The sequence below is a fragment of the Mizuhopecten yessoensis genome, unplaced genomic scaffold (genome assembly GCF_002113885.1).
Source record: "Mizuhopecten yessoensis strain PY_sf001 unplaced genomic scaffold, ASM211388v2 scaffold1161, whole genome shotgun sequence".
Taxonomy (NCBI): Eukaryota; Metazoa; Mollusca; class Bivalvia; order Pectinida; family Pectinidae; genus Mizuhopecten; species Mizuhopecten yessoensis.
The window spans coordinates 74,902-90,367 of record NW_018403908.1 but is presented as its reverse complement, the minus strand read 5'-3'; the positions used below and the strand labels follow the sequence as shown (position 1 = coordinate 90,367).

The window sequence follows — 15,466 nt, the reverse complement described above, 5'->3', positions numbered from 1 at the left end:
CGTCGGCATCACAGGTCAGAGAGTACTTTACTACGTAATTGTAGCAAATAAATACAATGTTTTTAAACATATCAGCGTAGTGCGTTTGTTAAGGTGTGTTAGAATGGGGATAGTACGTTGTGTTGCGTGGCTATACTGGCGATTAGAACATGAAATTCCATGTTCTAATCGCCAGTATAGCCACTCAAAATAACATACTATCCCCTAATTTGTAAATAAAGAATGAAATCAAAATATATTGAATTTAAAATAATGTTTATTCCATTGCTAGAGTTTATAAACAAAATGCAAGTAAATACAATTCATATACATTATGAAGATACAGAAACAAACATTACAAATTATGTGTTAATATTACATATGAAAGATAAGTATCAAGAAATTGCTCTGCCGCAATATTTATACACATTTGCATGACACAATCGCTATATATTGACATTTCTACTGAACTTGGACTCAATATACCTACTAGACACGTTGAAAGGTTATTTTGCAATGAACTTTTCAGTTTGCGTATGAATTCACCAGCATGTTATCAACCTGATTACTCAGAGCGCGGGAAGTAGTTCTATTAATTAATGGATTGTAGGTTTTTTTGTCAGACATTTTTAATTGAATTAAAGAAATACAGTTAACACCTTTTTTTGGTTTTTTCGTTGTAATCAATGCAATCAACTTATTTATCTAACCAGGACGACATCTCACAATGGATGATGACATCATATGCTTCGATACCTCCCGAGGTGTTACACTTACACAAGACCGATATATGTTAAAATTATCCATAAAATATCAATATCGCACTGAATGTCAATATAAGGATAGAATCGCAGTTCATAAAATTTGTCGCAAAACCCATTGAGGTTTATATCCCTTAAACCTCAACAAAAAGCAAACATTAGTCAAAATTTACTGGGCCGTTCTGGACAAAAAAACGTTTTAAAGGTACAGTTGACGGACGGACGGCGGACGCTGCAGTATGGCATCAGCTCACCATGGTCCTTCGTACCAGTTGAGCTAAAAAATACACTATTGACGTACAACTTTGAAAAAAAAACTATTGACTGTTCCATATTCGATAAAACATTACACTTTTGACGGTACAATTTTGATAAAAATGACACTATTGACGGTACAATATTTAATAAGAAGAGCTGCTGGAGAGCAGCATAGTTCGCCTATTACTGATATTTGGTTTACAATAGCAAATATCAAAAGAAACACAGGTATAGTAAAACCTTGATATAGTGGCAGTCATGTCATTTGCCTCCTCGCTAACCACCAACATATTTTCAGGTCCATTAAATTGTGTTTTTCTTAATGTTTTCTGTATACGTTTACCTCAATTATTGCCCATCCCCTTGATAATGTCAATGTTTTTTTTTTTAAATGGTGGCAATATAACAAGGCTTCGCTGTACCTTAGCATGTAGTACATTTCAGAAGAAGAGATGACCAGACAACGTGAAATAGTCAACTATGTAATGATGGTGGGGACCGATCCGACACTACACATGCAAACTTCCACAAAAATGTTTACCGCGTCCAATTAAGGTGTTTCTGGCTTCTAAAATATACAAATATGGTTCAGAAACTACACAAAACAACTTATCAAATAACTTTAACCTCATGCTTAAGAGAAATTAACTAAGTCATAAAAAAATGTTTTTTGGCCCTTAAAATATGAAAATATGGTTCAGAACATTGCTAACACATCTTATATATATTTCAACCTTATAATAGACAACAGCCTATTAATAGTGTTGGTCCAACACCTCACCAAAAACCTTGCCAAACATTTTAACTTTAGGCCTCAAAAACGTTAGTCCAACACTTCACAAAATATGACGCTATTAACGATACAATATTTGATAAAAATTACGTTATTGACGGTACAATATTCAACAAAAATGACATTTTTGGCTGTACAAAATACGATAGAAATGACAATATTGAATATACAACATATGGTAAAAATGACACTATCAACAGTTCAATATATGATAAAAAGACACGGATTCATGTGAATATGTTTGCATTTAGTGAACTGCAGCTGTTAAAACGTTTGAATGTCTACAATGTCGAAACCGAACGAAATTCCCTTTAAATACAACTAAGAAATTCATCCAAAAGATGGTCATACAAATGATTGTTAACCCCCTCCTGGTACTTTGCTTTATCTAACACAGTTTTTCCCTGCTTGTCAAGTATGGTTGTGATATCATGTTTACGTCCTGTTGATTCTAGATATTGTTTTTCATGGGTTTCACACTCATTGAACATTTCTACGTTAGACGTGCGTGACATAGCAATGTAATGTAAACAATGACCCCCATACTTATCTACAACTGCGGTTAGTTCTGGGTACGATTGACAAAAGTGTAAACAAAGTTCCATGTGTCCACTCATGCAAGCCTCATGCAACACTGTTCTCCCGTTATTGTCAAGTATGGTTGTAATGTCATACCTACGTCCTGTTGATTCTAGGTACTGTTTTACCTGGGTTTCACAATCAGTGAACGTTTCAACTGACATCCATTCGGCTAAGTAGTGTAGACAATGACGGCCGTCTTTATCTACAACTGCAGTTAGCGCTGGGTACGACTGACACAAATATAAGCAAAGCTCTTTGTTTTCTCTTACACAACTTTCATGTAACACTGTCCATCCACATACATCCACTAACCGTTCCATGTACTTAGCACACACACACATTTTGTGGACCACGCGACCATTTACTGATTCACACATGTGTTTATTCTCATCTCTACTCAAGGATTTCATGACAGATCTTTCTACTATTTGAAATATTTGAAAGTTCCCTGTCATTGCAACATGTTGAAGCGAGCTTCGTTTTAACTCATCCGTTCCATGAGCCAAAATGTTGCAAGTGTCGCATAGCACTGCCACCATTTCTTCCTTTTCTAACAAGCATGCCTCGTGCAGGACATTAATATTGCAAACATGATAAGATGAATTATTTGACTTGTATGCTCTTGTTGAAAGAGTGATGTCATATTCCAACAGTTTACGTAATACATTTACATTTCCCCCCTTTACGGAATAAAATGGCGTTATAGTTTCAGGTTCCACACTCTCTGATAGGAGAAACAGGACACATTCTTCTGATCCAGTATAACATGCTAGGTTTAACAGTACAGGTTTGATCGAATCTCTCAAATCCTTGTTGATCGATCGAAGCACATTCACACTCCCCCTTTTCACAACACAAAATGGCGCGTTCTCTTTACATTCTACATCCCCGGATAGAAGATATGAAACACATTCTTCATAACCAATATAACATGCTACATTTAACAGAAAAAGTTTGATATCATCAGTCAAATCATTGACAATGTTTTTAAGCACATTCATACATTTTCTTTTCACAACACAAAACGGCGTGTTCTCATCACATTTCACATCATCAGCTAGAAGACATTCCAAGACACATTCTTCTGTTTGAGTAGAACAGGCTTTATGCAACAACTCTAATTTCATTTGATCATCTAGGTTTACAACAACTTCCATAAGTATCTCTTCCTGATTAACCCCCTGAAGCCCCGACCAAAATGCGTCTATGTCAATACATGTACCCAAATTCTGTTTCAAAAGTTTCAAAACAGGGTCCATTGGCCCGTAAGAACATGCTTGTTTCCACAAGTTAGATTTGATATCATCATCCACCATAAAATATATGTTTACAAGCATATCCCATCTTTCCCATTCATCATAATAACATGAATCATTATCTTCCTCGATAAATGACCACAGTGATGTAAACTTGCTAGGTTTGACACCCTGACGAAGAAGATAAAAAACATATCCAGGTGAATAAAAGTCAAATGCGTAGTCCAACAATTCAACTTTCACCTCATCATTCACATATCCAACAACTGCCTGAAATACACTGAAATTATTATCATGGTCGTCTTGCCTATATGGATATGATTCAAACAAGCTCGGCAAATCTGTGCCTTTGCCAGGTTGTACACCTTTAGAAAGAAGATATAAAACACATTCATCTGAACAATCACATGCTTCATTAAACAGGGGGAGTTTCATCTCATCGTTCAAATATGGGAAAATTTCCTTTAGTACATCGACATCTCCTACAAAACCACCTTCGCAGTACGAATATTTCTCAATCAAAGACCAAAATGTTGCGAAATTGTCAGGTATTATTCCCTTGGACATAAGATATAAAGCACATTTCGTTGCATGAGCAGAACATGCTTTATTCACAACATCAAGTTTGTCAAGACTTTTATCATCCAGCCAACTCATAAACCCTTTCATAAATTGATCATTAGTCCAAACACGCAGATAGTCAATGCTATAATCACGTGGATCTGTGCTATCAAACTCCCGAAGTACACGATCATACATGTATGAATAATGATCAGGTAGTAATACCATTCGGTGTGAAGAGGTTTTTGAGGTAGTAAGATTGTATAAGCATGTTCGTGGACAATTCTGTATGAAGCCAATAGGTGTGGTATGCTGATACAGAAGTGACACCGTTTCCTGTACCGAGTAATGGTAAAAGCTGTACACAAAATCGCCACTTAATCTACATGTATCTTTTGCCACCAAAAATCCCGAAAAGGAGTCTAAACTTTTCTGCACATATCCAATTTTTTGATTGAAATCTGTCGATGCAATTTTTGAATCTCCAACATGCATTGACCCTATCGCAAATGATTCTTCTAGCAATGTTTTGTTGACTTTGTCCCCGTTAGGATCTAGATCCTTTGACCTAATTTTCCCCCCATTTAGGAAAAGAAACAAAAGTGCAGAACACTCACCTAATTTTGACAAGACCCCGTTTAGAAAATAATAAGGCTTCTCGAAAAACTTTACTCTATCTTTCTGCAATTCTGGAAAATCTCTGAACAGCTTACAGCATTGTGGGAATCCAATTCCTGGTTCACAGAGGACTATTGCTTTCTTTTCATTATCTCTCCATGAAAAGTCACCATGTAATGGTTTGTACAAGTCTAAAAGTTCCATTTTTTCCTTTTCAACTTTGTAATCTTTAGAGCTTATATCAACTGTGTTAGATCCAACAAAAACATTCTCTAATGAATCTCTTTTCAAAGAGTTAAAAACTTCGTTACGAATTGATTTGACCAGAAAATTTGCCTGTTTTTGTTTATTCCCACAAAGTGCTGGAAGAACAGATTTGATCCTTTTGTTCCACTCTGCAACATCTCTATCATACACATCTTTCTCTCCAAACATGTTATCGACAAATGTAATTAATTGTGTTTTAGGAGGCGCTAAATCAAAATCTGTAATGTCATGAAGTTGAAGGGGCTGTCTGCTTGGCTGTTCTTCCATAAGCCAATGTAGGAGTTGCATAGCAATGGTTGTTTTGCCATCCCCAGTGTTTCCCTTGATAACTACTACTCCAGTTTTTTGGAGCTTTTCTTTAGCATCTTGAAAACCTTTGGTGACTATGAATATATTCTTCATTTCCTCTTCAATTCTAGCTTTTGTTATTCCTGCACAAAATAAAACAAATGATATTCGACACAAAACAAAGAGTTATCAGGTGTTTGTTTTAAATCACAGAACCTGTTAAAAAGTATTTATCATTATACTTCTTTTTAAAAAGCGAATATAAAAAAGGCAAACATGACAAAGAGTTGACCAGCCACGAGCCAAAATGTTAATATTATCGAAAATATGTAATGTCCTAGTCAAGAAACAGCTAAAACAATGTATTGGAATGAACAGAGGTGATCTGTTTCGTGAAATCAAGAACATCTGAGTAAAGATCACTACAGACTATGTTAAATGCCTGTACTGATCTATTCCTCAGAGATTATTGAGTGTCATTCGACTGAAAGAACATCTAAAAAGTAATAAGTAAGTTGTCATTATTCATTTTAATTCCTCCTAATTACGTTAATTATGTCTGACAGTTTACCCACTAGCCATAACATATTTAACACGCCGCCGTTTTGTACGAATATGTATTGTATCAAACATGTAGTGACACGAAGTATGTCTGGACATAATACGATCACCACATCACTTACAAATAAACGTTAATGGTGTGACCAGGTGGTAACAGTCTGATACGGCCAATGATATACAACCGCACTCGGATACGTTCACGTGTCTACGTTACCGAAAACACCCGAATAACCCCAAATGCTCGCCAACACTATATAGAAATAATCGGAAGATAATATAATTTGAATATATTTTGCATTAAATATAACTTATTAAATATGGCTTTAACAACTTGATAAGCATCGGTTCTTAAAAGTTTCTTTTATCGAATCATCGGGTATTTGATTAATTTGAGACGCATAGAAATTATCAACAGAACAGGAATGGGCAGTCGTTTCTCATTTAAAATTCTAAGATCATCTTTCCTTGTTTGTTGTCTTAAAGTCATCCTTTAACGAAGTTTAGAACCTGTTATACCGATGTTAAAATCTGAACAATTTGAACATACTGAAGCACATATGCTGTATGTATGCTTATATAGTATACAATGAGGATTGCAATAATCTAAACAAAGAATATTTGACTAATAATTTGCTAAAATGTTGGACAAACCCCTTTTTTCGAACACACGTCATAGGCTGTAAACGTATTTTAGAAATTGGGCGATGGCAATGTTTAAAAACCGCTAGAACTGCAAGTCACAAACTAAAGAAGCGTTGCCAGGCTCAAAAGAAATAGAAACCGATAGATTAGTATGTACTGTATAGTTGCTTAATTTCGCGCGTCTATTATTTTGCGGTATTCCCGATCAGAACTATTAAGTCGGGAATTAATTCTGCGCAACATTGCCGAAAAAAACCCCGAAGAAGTGTTTTATCAAAATAATGTAAAATATGATTTCACTGTTACTTTGTCTTCATTATCCGGTAGTGAAATGGTAAACAGGTGTTTATTTTATCATGGTATCAATGTTCTCGGGTTATCAAATTTCGGGCTATTTTCGGTGACCATAACAAAGCGAAATTAGAACACTTACAAGTCAGTAAGGGCCCCGTCTTGTTGCAATATACCTCTCAAAATCATAAAGAAGCAATCTGCCTACATAGCTGAGCTTGATGTTTGACATTTGGACTTCAAAAAGAATCGCAAGGAAGCAAAATATACGTTTTACATGTACTATGATGTGAGTCTTGTTTCCTTCCACTCCATATTTGCTGGGGTAACACAAATGTAAATACCGGTGCAATACTCATTTGTTAGCTTTGATTTGTTTTATTATACATTAAATACCTCCACATCAAGAGCCGGGGTCAAAGTCAGAACTCCACTTTGTCTTTGATCTTTGGACCAAAATGACCTTGACGTTTAACCCAGTGATCCTGATATTTGGTCAGTTGACTTATTCTTTAATTCCGACCAACTTTGCTTCATAATATCATATCAAAATATTAATCAGTGAAAAATACAAAACTTGACCTTGACCTTGAACTTTTGGACCTCGTATCCTTGGCTTTTGGTCAGTTGAATCCGTGTAAAGTTCTGAAGAACTTTGCTTCGAAAAAAAATGTCATCAGTAAAAAGATACAATATTTGACCTTGAGCTTTGACCCAGTGACATTGACCTTAAGTCAGTTGACTTTTTGTTAAATTCCGACCAACTTTGCTTCATAATATCATAACAAAATGTTCATCAGGGAAAAGATACAAAATTTGACCTTGATCTTTGACCCAGTGACCTTGACCTTTGGTCAATTTACTCCTTGTGTGATTCTGACCAACGTTGCTCCATAGTGTCATAACAAAATGTTCATCAGTGAAAACATACAAAATTTGACCTTGACCTTTGACCAAGTGATCTTGACCTTTGGTCAGTTGACTCTTTGCTTAATTCTCAACAAGTTTGCTTAATAATGTCATAAAATGCTCATAAGTGGAAAGCTACGAAATGTAACCTTGACCTTTGACCAAGTGACCTTGACCTCTGACACAATGAACTTGACATTTGGTCAGTTGACTCCTTGTTTAATTCTAATCAACTTTGCTTCATCATGTCATAACAAAATGTTCATCAGTGAAAAATGCAAAATTTGACCTTGACCTTTGAACATAATGATCTTGATATACGATCTTGACTTTTTACCTCAAACGAAATTTGTGAACGGACGGACAGACAGACAGAGAGACAGACGGACAGACATACAGTGATTACTATAGGCGATACGAAACCCTAATAAAATCCCTCGCGAAAATTACCGATATACAGTATTCTTTGAAAAGAATGTAAAGACAGCAATCATTCATAGTTCTGTACCGTCAAGCGAAAGCCGACAATAACGAGAGATTGCTATATCTCGAAACCTAAAGACGTTAACATCTTGAAAAAGTTATCTTTACACTGATTTATGTATACTGAAGAAAACCCATGTAGTAGTTAATCTTATACAATTTTGAAGGAACTCATAGCATTGTTGGAAATATAGACATTAAATAATGTGGGACGAATAGTTTTAAACAATACAGTTAGAGGGAACCATCAAGATATTTTGTAGATTGATCAATGTGCTTGTTTATTTCTCGAAATGGACACAAGGCCCTGATGCTTATTTGTAATATCCAAATAAATGTGTCCATATTAATGATTCCAGTAGTTTTTAGGTAGAAATTTATGACATTAGTAAAAAAAAAAAATACGCGCCTGGTTCAATTTGGGTTACTTACCAATCATGGCTTCCCTCTTGCTTCCAAACGCTGTAAAATACCAGATTTACATTATATAGCGAACAACATTTATGTTTGAATGCATGCAAATTGTTTAAACATTTGTGAAATTTTATAAACATTTACGAAATTTTATGAACATTTATGAAATTTTATGAACATTATGAAATTATGAACATTTTATGAACATTTGTGAAATCTTAGCTACACTGTATAAAATTTACCAAGAGCAAACCTACATTAAAACAATAGATTATATTTACGATAATGTAACTGTCTATAATGAGGTCAGATTTATGTTAACCACCGCTTTTAACCATTATACATGTTCAACGTATCCTCCGTTGTATTGTATTTTCATATAACATTATAAGATAAATACAACTATTTCAATTGATTTAATATCAATACTTTTCCTTCACATTTATAATCGACACATTTCTAATCATAACAAACTACACGCCTACACATTCTTAACCTACACAGATGTCATTCTTTAGTTTCAGTAGCACATATGTCAAGTCCATATCCGTGACTTAAATATGTTTGCCTACACATCATTCAATACACAAATACCACTGACACATATTTCACAAGCTCATAATTCAGCCACATACATTTTATCTACATGTTTCACCCAAACACACTCCATCCGAGCATATTTCACCTCATGTACACATATTACGTTACATACGTGTGTCTAATACAATATTTTAAAGAATATACTATACAAAAACAAACCTGTTGACTGTCGCTGTTTAAGATCTTACCTGGTTTTCTGTTTTTTGGCTTTGGAGTGTCCTAATAATAAAACAATTATAGTTATCTTACTGACTATCAAACGTTAACAAAAGACATTGACCTAACAACCCTGATTTGCTAGTTACATGTCAATACAACCATTAAAGAACAAGAGGTCAACATAGCCTGTATCTCTCAACTGGATATCTAAGCAATCATAGCAAAATATTCTCCAAATAAGATCCAAGGGAATAGGCCAGATCCCGAGGCCAATCCTTTAGCATATCTGTATACCATTGTTCATGCCCAAATATATTATGTACGGTTATGGCTGGGGCAGATACCGGGGTCATCTTTATAATCTACCTTGACGTGACTTCAGCTTGATCTTCAACTTGACCTTTGACCTATGACTGCCTCCTCAAAACCTTCTAATGTCAAGGGGCTCGAAGTCACCTACCAGCACTATTATAGGTATCAATTACACAGGTAACCTTGTTGTTCTACGTCATACGCATTTATTTTTATAACACATTTCAGGCATGCTCAGTTTCTTTTTTCCGCTAGTATACATATTTATCTCAAACAAATGTATCACTAACACATGTACATTTGTACGACCCACCCATTTATAAACAGCACATTTATCACATATGCATATATCATCAACGCATGCACCATTAATTCAACAAACCTGAGGAATGTCCATGCTCTTGCTGAGCTCCAGTCCGCGTTCGTTTAGCTTTTGATAAACCTGCAGGGAAATGATGTAAAAGCTATTATGTAGAGCAAACGTTTTGAATGCATGCTAAGTCATTACACATATGTATATAAATCGCTGATTAAATAGCAGCTTATGCGATATCTGATAGGGAAATATTGATCACATGACGGTGAAACAAAATGTAGTATCGCCCTCATATAAAATTCCTGAAATCTGCTTACTTTAATTAGATAAATTACTCAGTAACGTAATTGGGTGCACAGATATGTCACCTATATGTGTCTACTGTACATAACAAGTTATTTTTTGGACAGGAAATTAAATTCATAAAAAAATATTGAACATCAATATGGCATTGTGATTAATTAATTATCTTTTGTTTATTTGTGTATATATGATCAAAAATGAGTGTTGACTGGACTGTTGCTTAGGAAGACAGATCAGAAAAGAGAAAGTAGATAAGGAAGAAAAAGTTACGAAGGGGGAAAATGGGGGAAAATTCCTAAATTTGTCATTTTAATTTTTCATGTTTTCTTAGTAGAAAACACAATAGAAAACCCCGGACTCGGCAGGGAGGTCTGCATTAGTCTCTTACGATACGAATGCATAGGGAAACAGCAGATTTATTTTCAACTTCTTTAATGTCCCTAAATAGAAAAGAGCAGGAAACTACCATTGATGTTACAGTGACCCGTCTAATCGCCTCTTACGATCATGCAGTGTGATGCACGAAGTACAACAGTATAAGAAGTTAATTATTCAGAATGTATATTGTTAGTGTTTTCCACATTTTTATTGTGGTATTTCGTTACAAATGTAAGTGAATTTTACCTGCACTTTCTTGATGTATCAGTGTTGTATACTTGTCAATGATCTCTCCTGCTTCCACGTTGTGATGAACAAGAATATCACGGGCACGTCTATACTCCCCAAGTTTGACGACTCCCTTCTTCTTCAAAGTCATAAATAGATCTTCCATTCCTGTTTTGTCGTCAGTATCGTTTGCAGTAACATACTTCATTAACAGGAACTCTTTGCAAATGTAGAGAAACTGATCTTTTGAAAATAAATCACGTAACTGCCGTATCATTTCTAATTGGTATTGTAGTACGGTTTCCTTTGGTTTTTCCTCCGCCATATTGACCTGTAAAAATGAAGCATGATTATGAAAGTTTTTAAGCGTGAACTGTTTGGTAAAAGTAGCAAAGCATCTCCACGTGGAATCCGATCGCAATATAATTTCACTGATGTTCTACTACTGGTACACCTTTAACAAGAAGGCCCAATGGGCCGTAATCGCTTACCTGGTAATCATATCAAACTTGTACCAATAAAAGTAGACTAAAATTAAGCTACATGCAAAAGATCTGATCCAAGGGAAAGGGCCAGACCCCAACGCCATTCCTTGTAGCATATATATATTTTGATTTTCTTGCCCAGCAATTTAATGCATTGTAATGGGGTGGTGATCTCAACTGTTTCCAGGTTGTGACTCAGAAGCTAGGTCCCTAGGGTTGTGGTTAGAGCCAAGGGTCAATTCTAATATCATGACTGCATTATTCTCTTTATGCCCAGCATTTTTATCTATAGTTTTGGGGTGGGGGTCTCAACTGTGTCAAAGTTATAACCCAGGGGTTAAGTCTGCATGGGTGGGGCAGACCCCTGGGTCAATTATAAGATCATGATTGCATTCGTCTCTTTATGCTCAGCAATTGTATATATAGTTTTGGTTTGGGGATCTTTACCATTTCGAAGTTATGACCCAGGAGTTAAGTCTCCGAGGGTGGGGCAGATTCCGGAGTCATCCTGGAAGCATATGTGTGTTCGTCTCTTTATACTCAGCAATTGTATATATGGTTATCAGTTGGGGGGGGGGGGGGGGGGGGGGATCTCAACAACTATTCCCAACCCTTCACCACTCACGACATGGCGGGGAACAGGAAGTAACTATATATAGTGATTAGTCAGCTGTACTGGAATGCTTTGTACAGTTAACTATAATTACACCCCGATACAATGACACGTACCTGTCATGTGTATTAATGTGTGTTATATCGATTTATCCAAGCTACATGGTATGAGACAAGACAGGCACGCAATGGTAGAAGGCGTATAAACAAACTTCGAACAAAACGTTATCGTAATAACACGTTGTACTATTTGAATTGAGTACAAAGAAATTGAGTTTTTTCGTCGCAAATATTTTGCAGCAAGTGTTAATTTCAGTACTGAGTGGACGAGAAACACGAATTTCATTACTGAGTTGACGAAATACACGAATGCTTGTTAAAAGATAGGGAAGCACATGCTATAAGTATAATTTGATAATTACGATACCTGCCTATATAATCAACATATACGTCCATTTAGATCGTGAATGCAAATCCTTCGAATTGTTTGTTATCAAGCACATATTTCGACAAAAGATCAGACGTGCATGTGACAGACTTCCTCTCAGGGCGAGGGACTGACTACACACGTAATGCCGGAACCTTTTGTTGATAAGTTCGGCCATAGATCGGGACAATCAATCACTACTGTTTTGCTGCATTCACGTACAGCCGTTTACACAAAGGCAACAAGGCAAAACGATCGCGAAAAAAGCTCTGTTAGCTTTATAAATTGAGTAGCGATATTTATCTAATGATTACGGATTACATTACGTAGAACCCTTGCACACAGACGAACACACATAAACACAAACCCTGCAGAACCCTCAACAAATATAAATAGTACATATAGGTATGTAAACAAGAAGACAAAAGACTTTTATCGCTCATTTACTCTTCTACTTTTAAATCTTAATGATGTTGAATACGTCACTTGTATACGTCATACAATAAGCACACTTAAACTTTGTACGGAAAGTTTGTGTCTATACCACTGTTATCCTTTATAAATACATAAATACAATTTTAAGCTTATTTGTCCCCTTTATCCTTAAAATAGGAATAAGTTTTCCCTGCAATAGTAGACTTATTAAGGAGGGGTATTTGTGTTACTTAGACATATTTCCACTTTCGTCCTGACCCAATATAGGTAAAATCCGTGTACAGACATGGAAGAACTAGGTAATGAAACATTAATATCTTTTTCTGTGTTTTCAAGATAAAAACAAACACTCATTTAAATTTAAATATAGTTAGGACAGAGAAACTTTAACCATTGGAGACATGACGTCACACCTTTCAATTATACGACATTGAGTGCCAAGCATTGTGATTTTCTCCCCGATTTCTATACGTTTGCTAAAAAGAAATAGGATCCCTGTTCCTCCGCGGACGAAACATTAGTTAAACCTACAGTCATTGTTCGTGTGTACAATAACGTCCTTGTTTTTAGTTTGACGCCCTCGCAACAGCCAGTGGCATATGAGGACGGATGCCTAGGAAGAAAAAGGTCCCAAGTATTGAAATCGAGACAGCAGATCAATCTTGGTCTCTTACATGTCCTCCTAGTAACAGACAGGAAAAAACACGATTCCGTAGGAGGCTCTACATTAGTCGCCTCTTACTATCAGTGAGAGGGATACTTGCACGGTTTACTTCCTCAGATGAAGCTTTGGAGATAACCATATTGTGACTGGGTACGAGTCCTACCGTTTGCGATGTAGCTCAGTTGGTAAGAGTGACTTTACCGTGACGGTGGTTCAGAATTCGAATCATCATGTAGCTCTACTCGTCTCAGAACGTATTTAACAAATATGTCGGCTTAAGGTTAAGAAGAAAATCATACCTTGTGGTCATTTTCATGTAATGCGATACCCAAGTTGTCTTTAGGCCAAATAAAAAGTATGTTTATGTTTCAGGTAACATGCTTGAAAAACGCTCTCTCTCTTTAGGGGTGGGGGTTAATTAAGAAAAATACAAAAAATCACCAACCATAATTATGTTTATGGTTTTTTTTAAATATCGATATGGAATTTAAGCTTAGTTTCGATATCTACCTATCAATTTGATTTCATCGAGTGGAAAAGTTATCTATATACTGGATGGAATGCGTTCGAGTGAGGTTAAATTGCTTTTGCTCGAGGTAAAAACTAGGGTCGGTCGGAGTTACATACATACTTTTTGGCCTTAATGCTAACCTTTTATTCATTACAATTCAAAGACGTTCAAGATCAAATCTATTTAAATGCCACCTAATCAGTACTCAACACGCACACTTTGAGTCTGTATTTGATAGCTGCGTTACCCTACACCTTATGAACATTCTATGGATTTTTTTTTTATTCTAATTTAATATCTGACCTTCAGTGTTTGTTAGTCTAGGTCATTTATTCCGATCCCATTATTCATATCTCTTTACATCATTGAGTTACATGTGAAATATATATATACCTTAGGCCTCTTTGTTGAAAAAATAATAAATGCACTCGTCTCAATTTATATATCAATACACTATGGGGTTTACGCAGCTGCTCCTGTGTTTGTACATTGTACGGTACTTATAACCATTCTGATTCCCAACTTTTTGGCCCATAACATCACTGGGCAGACTGGTATATGATACAAAGTCAAATCACTGCCATTATTGCTAGTTCTTGTATTGTATTAACGGATTTTTCACCATTTTATATGTTACGGTCACGTGATGTAATAATACGTGTAGTCACCGAGACCAAACCTCTCTCGGGACTCAGATGATAGACAGGTTAGGTAACACAATAAACACGATTAAGCAAGTCCAGACGAAAATGGCGGCCATGACGACAAAAGCAAACGACAATGTTTTGCGTCACTATGTACAGTTAAATTTTATCAAAGGTACACATGTTACAATAACGTTGTACACACAGCTATTTGAATGATGCCATAGCATGCTTACCTTTTAAATTCATTGACACAATCGTCTTAAAAATCTCAGGTTTTCGAATCTCATCTGTTGTGTAACTCTTCACCACTCACGATATGGCGGAAAACAGGAAGTAACTATATATAGAGATTAGTCAGCTGTACTGGAATACCTTATGAATGCACGCTTCTAACTATAATTACACCCTGATACAATGACACGTAACTGCCATGTGTATTAACCGTGTGTTAAATCGACTTCTTTATGCTACATTGTGTGAGACAAGACAGGCACGCAATGATAGAAGTCGTATATAAAAAAAAATCCAATGAAACTTGACCTTAAGAACGAGTTGTACTTTTTATCAGAGTATACACAAATTGAGTTTTTCGTCGCACAAATTATGACACCTGCCTATATAGTAAACATATATAGTAAACATATATTTAGATCGTCAATATACATCATTAGACTTTTTGTTATCTAGCACATATTTTTACAAAAGACGTGACATAATTACCCTCAG

The 15,466-nt window shown here is 35.7% G+C and overlaps 1 protein-coding gene across 2 annotated transcripts; it reads right to left on the bottom strand.

Annotated features, from left to right (window-relative positions):
• Positions 1-272: 272 nt before the first annotated feature.
• Positions 273-15,062, bottom strand: LOC110457685. Of its 2 annotated transcripts, XM_021509047.1 has the most exons (6): positions 14,974-15,062; positions 10,978-11,290; positions 10,117-10,176; positions 9,452-9,482; positions 8,682-8,711; positions 273-5,506 (listed from the first exon to the last, which is right to left on the bottom strand). In XM_021509047.1, the coding sequence occupies exons 3-6, from the start codon at positions 10,129-10,131 to the stop codon at positions 2,103-2,105; spliced, it is 3,480 nt and encodes a 1,159-aa protein (XP_021364722.1). In that variant the 5' UTR covers positions 10,132-10,176; positions 10,978-11,290; positions 14,974-15,062; the 3' UTR covers positions 273-2,102. The 2 variants fall into 2 exon arrangements, with proteins under 2 accessions (XP_021364722.1, XP_021364731.1); XM_021509056.1 differs by lacking the exons at positions 10,978-11,290; positions 14,974-15,062 and having other exon boundaries at positions 9,423-9,482; positions 10,117-10,181.
• Between the last annotated feature and the right edge of the window lie 404 nt (positions 15,063-15,466).

Coding starts and splice junctions, on each gene's coding strand:
- LOC110457685 (XM_021509047.1), bottom strand. Junction 8,712..9,451: donor GCCAAAAAACAGAAAACCAG/GTAAGATCTTAA, acceptor GGTATTTTACAG/CGTTTGGAAGCAAGAGGGAA. Junction 5,507..8,681: donor CAAGAGGGAAGCCATGATTG/GTAAGTAACCCA, acceptor TATTTTGTGCAG/GAATAACAAAAGCTAGAATT.